The sequence below is a fragment of the Mercenaria mercenaria genome, chromosome 15 (genome assembly GCF_021730395.1).
Source record: "Mercenaria mercenaria strain notata chromosome 15, MADL_Memer_1, whole genome shotgun sequence".
NCBI classification, from domain to species: Eukaryota; Metazoa; Mollusca; class Bivalvia; order Venerida; family Veneridae; genus Mercenaria; species Mercenaria mercenaria.
Genome location: NC_069375.1, coordinates 46196578 through 46212224, shown reverse-complemented (window position 1 = coordinate 46212224; position 15647 = coordinate 46196578). Strand labels below are relative to the sequence as shown.

Sequence of the window (15647 nt, the reverse complement as noted above, 5' to 3'; positions counted from 1 at the left end):
ACACGTAGTGAGTGACGTATGTATATTTCATAGACTAGGAGAACCACAGGTGCTAGTAACTAAATCATTTGTATGTTCTATATAGTCCTATAATAGGATTTATAGAACATAAAAAGGTATTTAAATTACTACTACATGAGGTAGCATTTTAGTATTAGCGACAAATAATTTGATTTAACTCCCTTTTATTAAGTAATGTTTAAATTTTGTTCTAAGTCAAAATTATCATAATACAACTGGTGTAATCTCTGTAGAGCAACACCCTTTGGGATATACAAATACATGTATTGACTGTTATATAGAGGTTGCTTTTCTTGAGAGGTAAATTTGATAGTATATTTCAGCATAGGGAAATTTTGAGGATGTTGTTATAGAGAAGTTTTTGCTTAAGAGATGACTGCTCTGGATAGGCTGAACTGTATTAATTCCAGACGTTAAAATTGGTATTTTGTTGTTTTTCGAATGTATAAAAGGACAATGATAAAATCCTTCAGGAACAGCCATTTCCCAAGAAAGCAGCCATCCACTTCAAACCTAACCACAGCAGTTTAGCACTGTTCATATATGTAAGGATGTGTACATGTTTAACAATGGACAATGTAAACATGAAGACAAACATTTATAAGAACATAGAGAAAAACCGATGTCATTAACACCCCTGGAGAGTTATTGGTATATAAATTCTAACAGGTTCCAAAGCCAAAGCTACGGGTTAATGTAAATAAAAGCTGTCATCGCTAGGTCCGTTCCTTGCACATGGAAAGACAAAGGTCCTTACTAAAAGGAAAAAAAGAAAAAAATGAGCCCCGTCTTGTTTCCAGTCTTAATCTGTTCTAACCCTTGAAGAGTATCTTTAAAATTTTGGTTAAATGTAATTTTTTTCATTCAACAAAATGTGCCTGAACCAAGCTCCAAAATCCTTAGCCTGACAGTCTAATAGGTTCGATTTAATTGCCTGTTAAACAAAGAATAAATCAAGATGCGATAAACAAATTTTTAAAGCTGACATGTTGAGCAGTAAGAGAGCATCATGACGTCACTTATAAAGTTTAGTTTAGTTTATCAAAGTTTATTGTCTATCCAATCACATGCTTATATATAATACATGAAACAAATTCAATAAAATACATGCATGGCCAATCTTTAAAGATTTGTAATAGACATTAAATCAAATATTAGAACAGTTTAACATATGACACCTTACTTAATATATAATTACAAAGAACTACAAGAGACTACATGATGTCAAACATATTATACATTTCAACAATATCATTGAGTATTAATATCTACATGATAAAATGTAGACTATCACTGCTAATCAAGACTAAAATCTGCCACAAAAGAATTCTAGAACTAGGACACTGACAAGGAAGTTATACACTAACGCGCTAGAAAAAAAAATGGAATTAAGAAACCAAGTATCACCTCAGATCAGATCTGAAATGAACAGATTAACATTACAGAAAGGACAAATTCTATCACTATATCTGAGACCTTCATAGCGCATAGTTTCTATTCTGAGAGGAGCAACATCTAGTCTAAATGTACAAAATGCTGATGTATGTGAAGGCGGTAAAATCATTGAACAATATTTTTCTGCAACATATTCTGATTTAAAAGTGCAATAAGTACGAAATTTGTTACCACCATTTCTAGATGGACCAGTATTACTATTTATTTTTGTTAACCAATCTTGTTTAAATTTACACATAGCAAGATCTTTAAGTTTCTGTACATTGGAAGATATAATTGGTGAATTTATGCATGTATTTAACATACCAGTAAAGAACCAGTTCTTACAACGACTGCCAGCCAAGGCCATAGACCAAAGCGCAACTCGTTTATTCAAACGAGATTCATTGGTGCGGGAAAGACGCACCAAAAGCCGGTAAACAGAGACTAACTGACGGACCTGCGGAGAATCCCAAGCAAGCTCACCGTATAAACCCATAGTAGGTGAGTACTTGCCTACTCCCAGAAAAAGCGCATTGTCCTATTCTGGACTGTGTTTATACAGGAGCGGGCCTTGACGCCCCAAATGCTAGAACCATACTCAATAACAGGCCGCACCAATGAATCATATAATTTCTTGAAAAAACAAACGTGGGAAACCGCCTGCCAATTAACTAAACCAAGGTAAGTGTATCTATGAACTATATCTAATGTTTGATTACCACACATAAAATTGAGAGAAGACCTCTTAACAGATTGTTTTCTTAAATGCACAACATTACTTTGTTAACATTGATAGCCATATCATTTGTACCACACCAATCATGCAAGACATTCAATAAAAGTTGCAAATCATTGACTGACTCTGCCATAAGAATTATATCATCAGCATACATAAGTAGGCAAACTTTCTCATTATCAATAGTTACACCAACATTCAAAGCTTTTATATATGTAGCAAGGTCATTTATATACAGATTAAATAAAAGTGGCGAAAGAACGCCTTACGAAAATCAATGAACGCACAGAACGTCGATTACCCGAGAGCCTTATGAGTCTCAATAATTGACGTAAGGGACGATAAATTTGATTAACTGTACTACGATTCTTCCTAAAGCCATTCTGTTCATCCACAATCTTGTCATTTACATTACACCAAGAAGTCAATCTATCATTTAATATAAAACAAAACAGCTTGTACATAGCAGGGGCTACAGCTATTTTTTTGTATGAACGAAGGTCTCTTAGATGTTGTAGAAGACTTAGGTATTGGAGTTATGATGCATTTGCTCCAAATAGATGGTAAAGTACCAGAGTTAAAACAAATATTATATAGTGCATGTAAAATAATATTGAGTTATCATTTTTTAAAACATAATATAAATGACTTCAAATTGCCACATTACGTCAGGCTCAGTACTGCTCGGAAATATTTTATTTGAAATATTTCAGTGAGCATGTCAAAATGAAATCAATAAAGGCTTTCTTGTGGTTTATCGTCTATATGTAATTTACCACGATGGAAATGGGGTACGTCAGGGATTATTTTTTTTCATTGCAATATTATGTGTTATTATTTGTCATAACTGGTGCTGAAAACAATAACATAGGATGAGTAAAATTATTTCGAGAGAATATCTTGTATGTCTCGCATGTTTAGTGAATAAAAAAAAATATGTAAATTATGTAAGTGATCGTTCATAAAAAATCGACTACATTCATTGCATATATTGTATTGTAAATCTATAAATATTGCAAATTATTCCACAATATTGAAAGTTATCAATTAAATGTTTTCAGACGATAAGAAAGATTTTTATAGCCATAAAAGTAATAATAGATGTATCCAAACAATTGTTTAATATTTTATCTACTCTGTTTGGTCATCAGTAGCCTTCAATAGTCATAAATTGGTTAAAAATAAAACAATTACTGTGAAATCATTTAATTTCGTGGTAATACAGTTTCTTGGTATCGCTCAAAATGACTTTTTCGTGGGGATAAGAATTAATGCATTTCCACTTGTCAAAGTAAATTAATAAAATGTTTGCTCTTTCGTTGGGATTTATACAACCATGTGATCTATGAAAATTAGCCTCCATGATGGTTTCAAAGTATCTGATGGTATGAATAAGAAATATAAACCGGCGAAGTTTGTGCTTTTATAACAAACAGCCTGCTTTAAATTTCGGAAAAGATAAATAAAAGATACAACATTCAACAAAAGATATCCTTTTAAAAGTTTCTTCTTAATACGATATTAATACTAGTGGTAGATTTTGCTCAAATTACACAATCATTTTTTTCTGTGCCACATGAAGTTTTAGCTCAATTCTAAACAGAGGTTTTTTATCAATTGGAAAAGTCTTGTAATGAATTCCTTGTATGAATAACAAATGAAAATTCATGTTGCCTGTTTTGGTTGCTGTATAGTTTACGTTATACTCTTCTTCAATATGACCACAGGTATTATCCCGTACACAAGAAAAAGTTTCGACTTTCTGAAATATTCTTCAGTAGCCTTGGACATACATGTATGAGCTGCTATTAAACGCACCTGAATAGCTTGTGGCAGGTGTGTCAGTGAGAGAACAGTTTTTTTAAATGATGCACTGCTCATTTTGACAAATTTAAGCTCGATCAATTCAAGACGTTTAGAACATCGTTCAAAATGCAGTTTCTTCAGGGAACAGTGTTTAATTTTTAGATTTTTCAAAGATGGCAACTGCAGTAATACCTTGGTAAGATGATCCAGATTATCAGCATTTCCATAATCAGTGCATCCAGTGATATGCAACATTTGTAGTTGTTTTGAACCTAAAAGGAATCTAAAATCTACAGAGATATCACATTTTACTTCTTTTAGACAAGACACATTCCTTTGAGATATTTCAATGCTCGCTGGTAGGTTTACTATTCTCAATATCTCAAGCTTCGTAAGGTCAGTTAAATTCAGACAAGGCAATACATCAAAGTCATCTGGACATGAAAGTTTCTCTAACCTCAGCTCTTTCATAAAAGTACATCGAGAAATGTACGCATAAAGCTTTGATATTTGTATACAGGTTAGTTTTATTCCCTTTAATGACAGGGCATGTAGGTTTTCAATATGGGTTAACGTATTTAACGTTTTGTCACTTAGTCGTTCAACATGGTGAATATTGAGCACGCTTAATGTTTCAGAGGACCCCCTTATCATACTGTCTACTTCACGGGGATCTGCATAATGTACACTTAACTTTTGTAAATTATACAGAGTCTGCAATTTCTTTAGAAGTGCTGAAATGTCATTTTCCGGAAAGCATGCAAGATGTAATGATTTATATTTCTTAACTCATCCCTTAATAAATGTGCATTTAATTTATCAAAGTCGTCACACCAGTCGTCAACTAGAATATCCGCAAGAGGAAGTTGAAGTCCTTGACCTCCGCATTTATTGTTTTCGTCAAAGCAATCAATAAAGATACGCTGTATTTGTTTTATAGGAGATTTAATTTTATATGTTCGTCTGTACTTTTCAATATCGTCGGAGATAACATCAGTAATGGCAGGGCACATTTCGTTCATTTTCGATCCGTTTAATCCACTAAGAAACACAAACATGTAGGATATATCAAGAAGCCTAGTGACGGATTCGCAGAAAGTAAATATTTCAGTTGGGAACACGTCGTATGCAGAAATATATAAAGCTGCCAGAAACTCCTGGTATGTTTTGTGAATAAATGATAAAACGTAACGTCTGGAGGTTAAAGTTTGTACCTTATTCCCTGTTAAGATCCCGGTTTCTAATGCAACATTTAAGTCCTGTTTGGATAAGATATTTTCTGCATCGATGTAGTCAAATGCTAACATTGAACTTCGATCGGCACAAAACAATTGCTTGAAAGCCAACTTTCCTAGAGATAAAAGAAGCTGCTCATGTTCCTTACAGAGTACCGTTTGTTCAAAGCATTTTGGAAGCTGTAAATGAATAGTCCTTCTATGAGTCGAGCTACTTCCAATTCTTGGCGACTTTTTAACAGCTCTTTTGAACAAGAATTCTAAAATGTTGGTGAAAATTTGACAAAGAGACTGACCAATTGGTTCCCCGTCATACCACAAACAAAGTAATTGCATCAAAATCAAGGGAATACGTATAAGTCTATCTAAAGGTTTCTTTTCACTTATTTCCCTAAAGTCTTCATAACATTTTTTCTCCTTGTATTTGTTATTAAAATAGTTAGTAGCTCGTTTCACTAAGCATTTAGAATCTACTCTGTCAAGTGGTAAAATTTCGATTTTATGATCCATCTGGCTAGATGATATTCGCAACACATCAAGCTTCCAAGATCTTGTCGTTGTTAAAATGGTGCAATTTTCTCTTGCTTTTCTGTGTGGAATATCCGATATCTTTTTGCATATTGCATTATCCGCGGTTGTGTGTGACCACTCATCTAGACCATCAAGAATAATCACAACTTTTTCATCCCGAAGTAGGCGTATCATAAACTCATCTGTATACTTTCCAGACAAGTCTGTGAGAATTTCATTACGAATCATTGAGTCAACGTCACAGTGTTCTTTTCTGACGTCCCTTAACATAATAAGAAAAAGGAATGGAAATGTTTTCATAACATCAATGTCTGTTTGAAACTCTGAAAAATATTCCTTGAAATCATCTGTAGGTTGTTGAGCTTGACACCATGTAATAGCCATACGTTTGGTAAAGGCAGTCTTTCCTGTTCCAACGGGTGACGTCAAATATATATCCATGCACTTTCTCGAATCATGAGTAAATACACCCGGGTATGATACTGTGGTTTTGTATTCTGTCCCTCTCGTTTTGCCGTGTACAGCTTTCAACGTTGGTGATACATAGAAATCAATTAGCGGAGCATCTTGCTCTTCTTGAAGTGGAGACAGTGGCAGTGAACTATGTCTTTTTCGATAGAATGTAATCAAATCAGACCGTAAATCTGAAATAAAAAACAGAAAATCATAATACTAGTAGTAAATCGACTTAAAATCGTATGGATTGGCGTGGATCGCACTGTATTCTCTCGTTCGATTTGTGAACTCTACAGTAATAGAAATATATATAAATCTTTTTGAACATATACCGATACCAGGAATATACGTTCAAAAGAAAACTTATTTTGAGTCTTTTGTTTAATGTTCAGTTCTGTATAATTGAACGATACTGTTTGCATTACTATCGACGAATAAAAATGATATTTATAAATCATCATTATAAGTGACAGCCTCACTCCATATGGACTATATTCATAATACAGGTATATCAACATCACACCCTGAAAATGATGTAACTTCATCTGCTGCAGGAGTTGAGGCGTTGATTCGCACTTAGGATGCTTCATGAAATGTGTTTTAGTAATCAAAAAAGTAAAAATGGTATTAAATATTTCTGAAAGCAGGTGAAGAATAGAATATTTATTTTCGTTATCAATTCAAAGGTGTCACAGACGCTTTTCATATAGAAATCAAATGATACGTACAGGTGAATGAAATTTTTGCAACCATTCATTTCTGTAAAAGCAATTTCAGTAAAAGAAATGAAGATACGAAATAAAGTCTATACGAAGATCCTCTGGAAGCATAAAATGCAAACGGTTTTCAAGAACGTGTCTGTTAATGAGAGGTAATAGAATGTACAACACCACTAACGCTTCCTAGCACGGGATCAAGTGTAACTCATACATGTACATGTATATCGGATAAACTCCATAATTCCAAAGGACCAGAAAATAGAACATAAAATCTGCTGTTATAACAGTTAAATAAATCTATAAGAACATCATTTGAAAGTAATGAACGCAACAAGGCAGAATAATGGTAGACTCAGTTTGACCAAATCCGTCTGTACATGAGACATAATGAAATGTGAAACACCTTTCATACCTTCTAGAACTGGCTTGAGCGAACTGTATCATAAACATATATTGAATGGACACCATGATTCCAAAGGACCAGAAAATATAACAACGCAGTGTCTAAGTACGGGGTGACTTTTTTACGGCCACCACGCGGCACTTAATGACTAATGTTGTGAAAGTTAATAAATTCTTTAAACATACTTTGGAAGCAAGGAATGTAACCAAGCTGAATAAAGGAACACTCGGTTGGTAATAAAATATGCAACACCCCTCATACCAAATAGCATTCAGCTTAAGTGGATTTTATATATATATATTGAATGGATTCCTTGATACCAAACCTACTTTTAATGTATTTCATAATGTAAAATTTTAACATATATGCTTATTATATCTGCTTTAACAGCCTACCTGTTTTCATCTGTTCATATTTTTCAGAAGAATAAGAGTGCACATTGTCACTCTCTGTACTTGATGTCTGTATGTTTATAACCTCTTTACTTGCGGCCTCGGCAATGTCCGAGCGACACCTTTTTGCTTTCTGAATCATTCCTTTTTCCAGCTGTTTTGCTCTTTTCGCAAGTCTCCGTCCATTACCACTTGTGTGACAATCAAGTTGATGCTTTGCTCCAGCCACCATTTTTTCCTCCTGACTTCTTGCCAGAGCTATTAATTGATTTTGAGCAGACCTTGCAGTATCATTGATATCGACAACTGCGTTATTGTTTGTCTGCATTATTGAACTGATGCATGTACTTTCCACTGTAGATATCGAGTCCTTAAAGATTTTCAGCCGTTCTATACATGTTTGAATAACTTGTTGTTTACTCTTTTCAATTTCAGATTGAGCTCTTCTCGTGTTCTCTTCAATGACACGTTTCAGGACACTTGTGATATCTCCAGTAGTAATTATTAAGTGATTTTCTTTCAGCTGTGAAGAAAAGGAAATTAGTAAACAGTGAACCTGGTCAGATCAGTAACAAATTAAATATTTTCTCTTTTTATTTATTTGTTTTCTTTTTATAAATTAAATCAGAAATGCTGGGTGCTTATCTGAAAATCATCACTTACTCATGTGCACAATAGATTGCATATATACTGCAAGACTATAACATATACATGTATCATAAAGTAATCATAAATTGTACTATGATATGAATCTGTATTCTGGACATAGCAAGTGGTCACAGATCAACATTTAGTTTATTTTCATATTTTAAAGCTCTAAAATGACAGAGACTGTTGCAAACGGTTTTAGATAATTCTGAAAAGTGTAGCTGTTTTCTTAGACATCAAGATAAAACGACTGGGATATAGTTTTGTTTACATGTGTAGATGACGAAAGCAGTCTTCAGTGTCGTGGTCATACATTAAACCAAGAATTCATGTCTTACCTTATTTAGTTCCTCTACAGCAGCTTTAGCTTCTGACTCTTGCGCTAGTAAAGTCGCATCCTTAAGCACTTGTATCATTGTATCAATATATTGCTCCAACTGATCATCTTGAACCTCAAAATTGGTAGAATGCATGAGAGCGTTACGACAATCACGTGCCTGAAATTTTAAGTAGGTTTAGATACATAATGCTAGTAGAATATGCTTACTGCTAATAATTCATACAAATTAGTAAACTTGTTTTCTTGACATACTTCAAAGTATTCAAAAATTGAGAGAGATATGTATGTTTGGTATTAAAATCTTAAGTTGTCATTGCGTTTATCGATTTTAACATTTTAACGGCCAATGCAAAATGAAAACACAGGAAATAGGTTAATGAATCTAAAAAGAATTTCTCCAAATATCAAAATTTACGTTATTATAATTAAAGAATACAAGACAAGTACAGTTATGCCATTGCTAAGGCATTTATCCAGACATCACTTTACTCATTTTTCGAGTTTACCAATTTTCAAAATGTTACAAAACTACACATGTACACAGATTTCTCAACGGGGAAATGCCATTTATTATAGATTCTAATATGATTGTCTCTGTTAAAACACAATAACGCTAAAATGACGTCACATTAACGTGCGGTGACGTTATGTTTTTGTTGCGATCAAGAAAGAGCGCAACTATATTTTATCTACTGTTTTAGATTAAGAAGGCGTATTAGAATCGAAATAGTTTATAGAAAACCCGGGTTTTAACACTATTTATACACTCGGGCGGGAATACGATGCTGATCGCTCAAGATAATATATTGATCGCTCGAGATAAGATGTTGATCGCTCTTGATAATATGTTGATCGCTCGAGATAAAATGTTGATCGCTCAAGATAAGTTGTTGATCGCTCTTGATAATATGTTGATCGCTCGAGATAAAATGTTGATCGCTCAAGATAATATGTTGATCGCTCGAGATGATATGTTGATCGCTCAAGATAAGATGTTGTGCGCACGAGATAAGATGTTGATCGCTCAAGATAAGATGCCGTGCTCACGAGATAAGATGTTGATCGCTCAAGATAATGTAATCCTAAAAAAAATAATTGCATGTCCTAAACATACCACCGTAGATATTCCACTATATATCATTGAAAAGTCAATAAGTACATATGTATATATCCCTATAAATGATATTTGTTTGTTTTATAAAATCACTACTTGTATCTTTATCTTTTTTAGTATTTTGAGAAAAATGGATAGAGGTAGAAAAATAAATGAGATGATGACTTTGTACCACTTGATTTTATTATGATTTTAAGATTGTATCTCTAAATGTGTAAAAAAAAAATTAAATTAGACCTATTAAATTCAATGTAATTCCCCAAAAGTATACAGTTAGTATAATTAGAAGAACGTTTTGACGTCACAATCACTAAAATGGAATAATGATGTTGGCATGGCATACACCTTTTACCGTTTTTAACACCTTTATCAGGTTCAAATGTAATTGCCAATCTGTGTTTAACTAAAACAATACACTATCCCCATGTACAAATGATCTTAATGAATAATACAAAATATTACGAACTTTCAAAAGTTTCAATTTCCCTAATTTCAAATAAACCCACTGTTTGTATCACTTACTTTTGTGAAATTATCAACATTGCCAACAAAACTTCTAATCTCTATGTTATTGAGAATGACTGAAAGAAGACCAGCTGCGTCAGTCTCTGCTGCTGAAGGTTTATCCAAATACCCACTTGTTGACACAAAGCACTGTGCAAAAGACCAATGATCACTGTGCCATCGCCTTGGGTCAGTGTTAGACCAAGTTGGATTTCTCTCATCATGGTCAAAAATAATCAGATCATAAAAATAACTGCAGAAATTATTTGGGCATTTTCTACGCCCAGCATGTTTTTGATTACATAAACATTTAGACTTGTATCCATGAATGCATTTTTTTCTTGGATGTTCTGGAAGTAGATTGTCTAGCGTGCACTCTGTGCACTTGATGGCTGGGGACCCTGTATAAATTTCAACCTTGCGTAGAAGTTTGTTATATTGCGTCTGAACAAGGCGATCCACGGGACATTGGAGACCTTGTTTCAAGTACTTCAGTCCCAAAGAACCCTTCACCCAATTTCTGTACAGAGGATCTGCTAAGTTGTCCATTGTTTTTTCTTTTCAGTAGAACTGAAACAATAATAATCAATAAAGGAATCGTTAATAAGTAACAATGACCGATATCTATTACAGAAAATTGTAAAAGTATGAATCGGGTAATGCAATTTTATGGGTGAATGAACATTATGAAAAATATAAGTGAAACCGAGTGGAAAGAAGTTCATCATACCTAAACGCAATCCACTAAATTAATATACTAAATACATAAAATGCATTCAGTATTAGCTTCGTGGTAGAGAGCCCGCACCGAGTGCGGTTAGTCGTGGGTTCGCTCCCTGGCTGCGTCATAAAAAGACGTGACAATGGTAATGGTAGCTCCATTGCGTGGCACTCTACATTAAGAGGATATTTCTAGTACTTGTCAGCCCGATGTCAGTATGATTTGATTGGCTGGGATATCATGTCACGTGTCTTTGGGGTAATTTCCAGTGAGACAGCACTATTAAGCTGGGTATTGTGTTCATTGCTACAAGTAGACACCGTCGTTTATATGACCGAACCGTTGCTGAAAAAGACGCTAAACCCGAACATACACGCGTTTAATAACCTTTCTTCTTGAACTTCCTTTATCAAATGACCAAATATCTGACTTAAGGAAGATGCTGAAATATTACTTGACGAAAGAAAATTAACTGAAAGTAAACATAGATACCCATATATGACAGCTTATTGTGGGATATGACTTCTTTTTTTCACATAAGTATAATTGCCAACAATTGATCTGCTCCTTTTAAAAATTGTTTAATCACAAAAACAATAATTAAAAAAGAGAGAGAGAAAAAAAACAGCACAAAAATCTGGTTGATGCATATGAATATATTTTTATTTTTGGTGATTTTGCTTTATTTAAATATTTCCCACATGCACACGGTCCACACAGTTTTCTTTCCTTATTTACTTATATTTTGCTTCACCGATCTGTTAACCGCTTATTGCAAAATGTGGACTGTTGTGCCGAAGACCTCTTTTAATTTCTTCAAAAGCATAGAAGGTGTTTTCAATTATTACTCCTTTTCTTCTATTGAAATTTAAATAAATTTTCAGCTCCTATAAATTCGAAAGAAACAACTTCAGAAGAATAAGTATTTTTGTCAGACAATGAGTTACTAAAGGAATGTATATGAATTTTACGGACCCTCTATGGTCATTATTGCGAGAAGCACTGCTTTTGATATCAAGTTCATAGAGCTCGATATTTATACCATATTTTATAACTAATGTGGTTGAAATTTAGAAATTATCATATACATCTCTGTACTGTGATACTGAATTTAATCAACAGCCGCTTCGGGTGAACAAGTACTGAAACAAGTGGTTAAATTGGGGCTTGAATTTTGCTGGGAAAAGACCTATGTTCATAGCTAAAACGTTGCCTAAGTTGCAATATAACGAGTAGGAGAATGTCTCCCATTGCAGGGTTTTGCAAATGATACGTCCAATTTTCTTCGTCATACACTAAAGGATTTTCTTGTGCTATAATATTTTTTTGTGTTTTTTGGGGGGAAGAGATGTTAACATTTGCCGACATTCTTTCCAACTTAAATTTAACCAGAGGCCCACATGAGCCTTATTCGTTTACCTGAGAGGACCTTGACTATCTGACCTTGCTTCTTAACAGGCTAGTGAAAATCCTTTTAAGCAGTTCATTGAAAATAATACTAGTATTTAAAGGTATTTCTACGTTTCCTATTGACGCCCAAACAAGCGTAAACAGTAGAACAAATTTCATGTGAGGAAGTTGTTGATAATGTTCTGATTTTAGCGTTGGTATTCCATAAAAGGGAAAAAGAATAACCATTATAACGATACAACAAACCGAGTGTGATGATGCTCTATTAAGCCGTTAATGAGAAGAAGTCGTTTATTGGTATTACGATTTTTAAATCTAGTCGCTTCTTCAAGGGGCATGTCTCTCTTATCTGAAACAAATTTAGGAGAAGATCTCATAATGATTCAGACCAAGTTTGATGAAAATCCATCTAGTAGTTCAAGAGAGGAAGTCATTTAACAGTATTTCTAATTTCACCTTAAATGGCTCCTTAACGGGACCAAGTTCCTCAATCTGAATAAAGCTGGGAGAGGACCTTATCATGATGCTACAGACTAAGTTTGATGAAGATCTATCTAGCAGTTCATTAAAAGAAGTCCTTTAAGTCGTTTTTAACATTTTAGCACATACTGCCCCTAAAAGAGACCGAAAGTCTCAATTTGTACTAAATCAAAATAATGATGCTACCCAGCAAGTTTGATGAAGGTCCATTTAGCGATTCATGAAAAGAAGTCGTTTAAATATACTTTTAAGTTTAGCTCTACCACCCCCTAAAAGGGACAAAGTGCCCAAATTTGAACAAAATTGGGAGAGGACGTTAGAATAACAGTCAAATTTACTAATTTTAGCTCCATCGGCCCCTAGATCGACATCCCCCATTTGCATAATATTGGAAGAGGACCTTATCATGATGCTACAGACCCAGTTTGATGAAGATCAGTCAAGCGTTTCATGAGAAGAAGTCGATTAAAGTTATTTCTGATTTTAGTTCTTACGGCACCTTAAATGACTAAATGTTCCCATTTTAAGGAAATTCGGTCCTTGAGAACGTTATAGTGATGCTTCAGGCTAAGTTTGACGAAGATCCATATAGCAAATCATGAGATGAAGTCGTTTGAAGGTACATCTGATTTTAGCTCTAGCGACCCCTTAAAGGAACAAACTGCCCCCATTTGAATAAGATATGGAAGGTACCTTATAATAATGCTACAGATCGAGCAGTTCATGAGAAAAAAGTTGTTATTTGGTTTTTACTTTTTCATCTAAAAAGATGAACCATGTTTAACCATGCCAGGATGCCATTGGCTAAAAAGATAATAGGTTAGGGTAGATTTCTCGGAATCGGAAGCACAGAGCACCACAAACACAGCCTCAGAGCCACGCATTTGTAGGCCCACAACATAATGAAGCCGTAAATATTAAAGACACGAAATGGCCGAAATCAGCCACCATAAGATATACAATGTATATAACTCAAAAATGTCTCCAAAAATAATGGGAAAAAAGGAATTTAAAATCCTGTCATTCTATAGCGGTATATTTAAATGTTCAATTCAGTAGATCTCGAACAACAGATTTGCTATGAAGCATTTGCATTTTAAATAGGGAAACTTCTGAAACAAATGACAAAAAAGGTGTTTAGAAAAAGCCAACTACAAAACTTGACTAAAGACCCTATACAAGCCAGCAGATTGTAGAATGTGGCTTGTTTATCATGTAGGTATGATCCCCATTTAAAAGCTTTTTTCTTTATGAAATTTATTAAAAAATGGTGTACACATTTTTTTCTAAAGGCACAGGGTGCATAGAACTTTCTCTGATAACTTAAGATCCGTTACATTATCTCTTGACCACTCATTGGAGAAAGATGGACAAAATCGAACCATAGTCCTAACTTTATATTGGCTTAAAAATCCAAACTCATCGGATTTTTAAATACTTCTCCATGCAACTACTAGTATTTTAGATTTCTAAGGTCAGTACCAATTAATTTCCTTAATGAATTGCTGGAAATAAATCGAGTAAACTGACTTTGAACTGCCATTGAGCTCAAGCTTTGTATCATTATTTAGAACTAATGTGTTTTGAGCAATGATTACATCCTGTCGTACTATAATTGATCTATAACTGTAGAACACGTCCTGGCTCCAGTAATTAAAATTGATGCTTGAACTTTGTTGGAATAAACTGATCATGATCTCAAGATGTTCAAAAGTAAATGTTTACCTAAGTTGTATTATTAAGGGCAGGGGTTTCTAAACAATACCTACGATTTTCTTCTCCATAAATAAAAAAGAGTGTATAATAATAAAAAATGCTAACAAGTTTAACCAGTTTAATATACAAATTCATATATTTTCACAATTCCTTAAAGTTTAAAATTGTCTTCTCTCAAGATTCTATTATTGCTCTCTTGTGGGAAGATATTTTGATTTTAACATTTGCTGCCATTCTTTCCAACTTAAATTAAAAAAATACTAGCAATGAAGTAGTTTTTCTCGGGACATTTATTTTCTGCAGCGAAAATCAACAAATCCAGAGAAATACGGCCACTTTGCTTAACAAGGATAACATATTTATTGAAAGAATTAAACCGAACAAAGAAGTCATGCTGAAAAATAACCAGTTTTTAAATATAAGATTTAAAGACACATGCCTTTCTTTAAAAAATGTAAGGTTCTGTACCTACCATTATAGCTATAATGTGTTGATATAGAGCTGCTGTCTGGTCCAAACGAATTGTCAGAAGTACAGCATTCAGAATGGCTAGTCTGACTTGATTATACCTATAAAGATAAAGGAATCAGATTCTATACATTTTGTCAGGGTGTAAAATTTTATATATATAGCCGTGCCATGAGAAAACCAACATAGTGGGTGTGCGACCAGCATGGATGCAGACCAGCCTGCGCATCCGCGCAGTCTGGTCAGGCTCCATGCTGTTCGCTTTTAAAGCCTACTGCAATTAGAGAAACCATTAGCGAACAGCATGGATCCTGACCAGACTGCGCGGATGCGCAGGCTGGTCTGGATCCATGCTGGTCGCAAACCCACTATGTTGATTTTCTCATGGCACGGCTCATATATTGCTATGTTCTCGTTATTTCTCAGTACAGACGACTGTCCAATTCCCATAATTTTTCCAAGTTTTATCCAAAACTGCTAGTGCAATTCTTTGTTTTCTTTCTTGGGAAC

The 15647-nt window shown here is 34.1% G+C and overlaps 1 protein-coding gene across 1 annotated transcript; it reads right to left on the bottom strand.

Annotated features, from left to right (window-relative positions):
* Window positions 1-4725: 4725 nt before the first annotated feature.
* On the bottom strand, window positions 4726-15251 carry LOC123553733 (uncharacterized). The gene is made up of 5 exons (XM_045343336.2): window positions 15142-15251; window positions 10361-10912; window positions 8723-8881; window positions 7740-8259; window positions 4726-6410 (listed from the first exon to the last, which is right to left on the bottom strand). The coding sequence occupies exons 2-5, from the start codon at window positions 10889-10891 to the stop codon at window positions 4726-4728; spliced, it is 2895 nt and encodes a 964-aa protein (XP_045199271.2). The 5' UTR covers window positions 10892-10912; window positions 15142-15251.
* Between the last annotated feature and the right edge of the window lie 396 nt (window positions 15252-15647).

Coding starts and splice junctions, on each gene's coding strand:
- LOC123553733 (XM_045343336.2), bottom strand. CDS start 10,891: ATGGACAACTTAGCAGATCCTCTGTACAGAAATTGGGTGAAGGGTTCT. Junction 8,882..10,360: donor ATGTTGATAATTTCACAAAA/GTAAGTGATACA, acceptor TTAAAATTTCAG/GCACGTGATTGTCGTAACGC. Junction 6,411..7,739: donor ATATGAACAGATGAAAACAG/GTAGGCTGTTAA, acceptor TTTTTATTTCAG/ATTTACGGTCTGATTTGATT.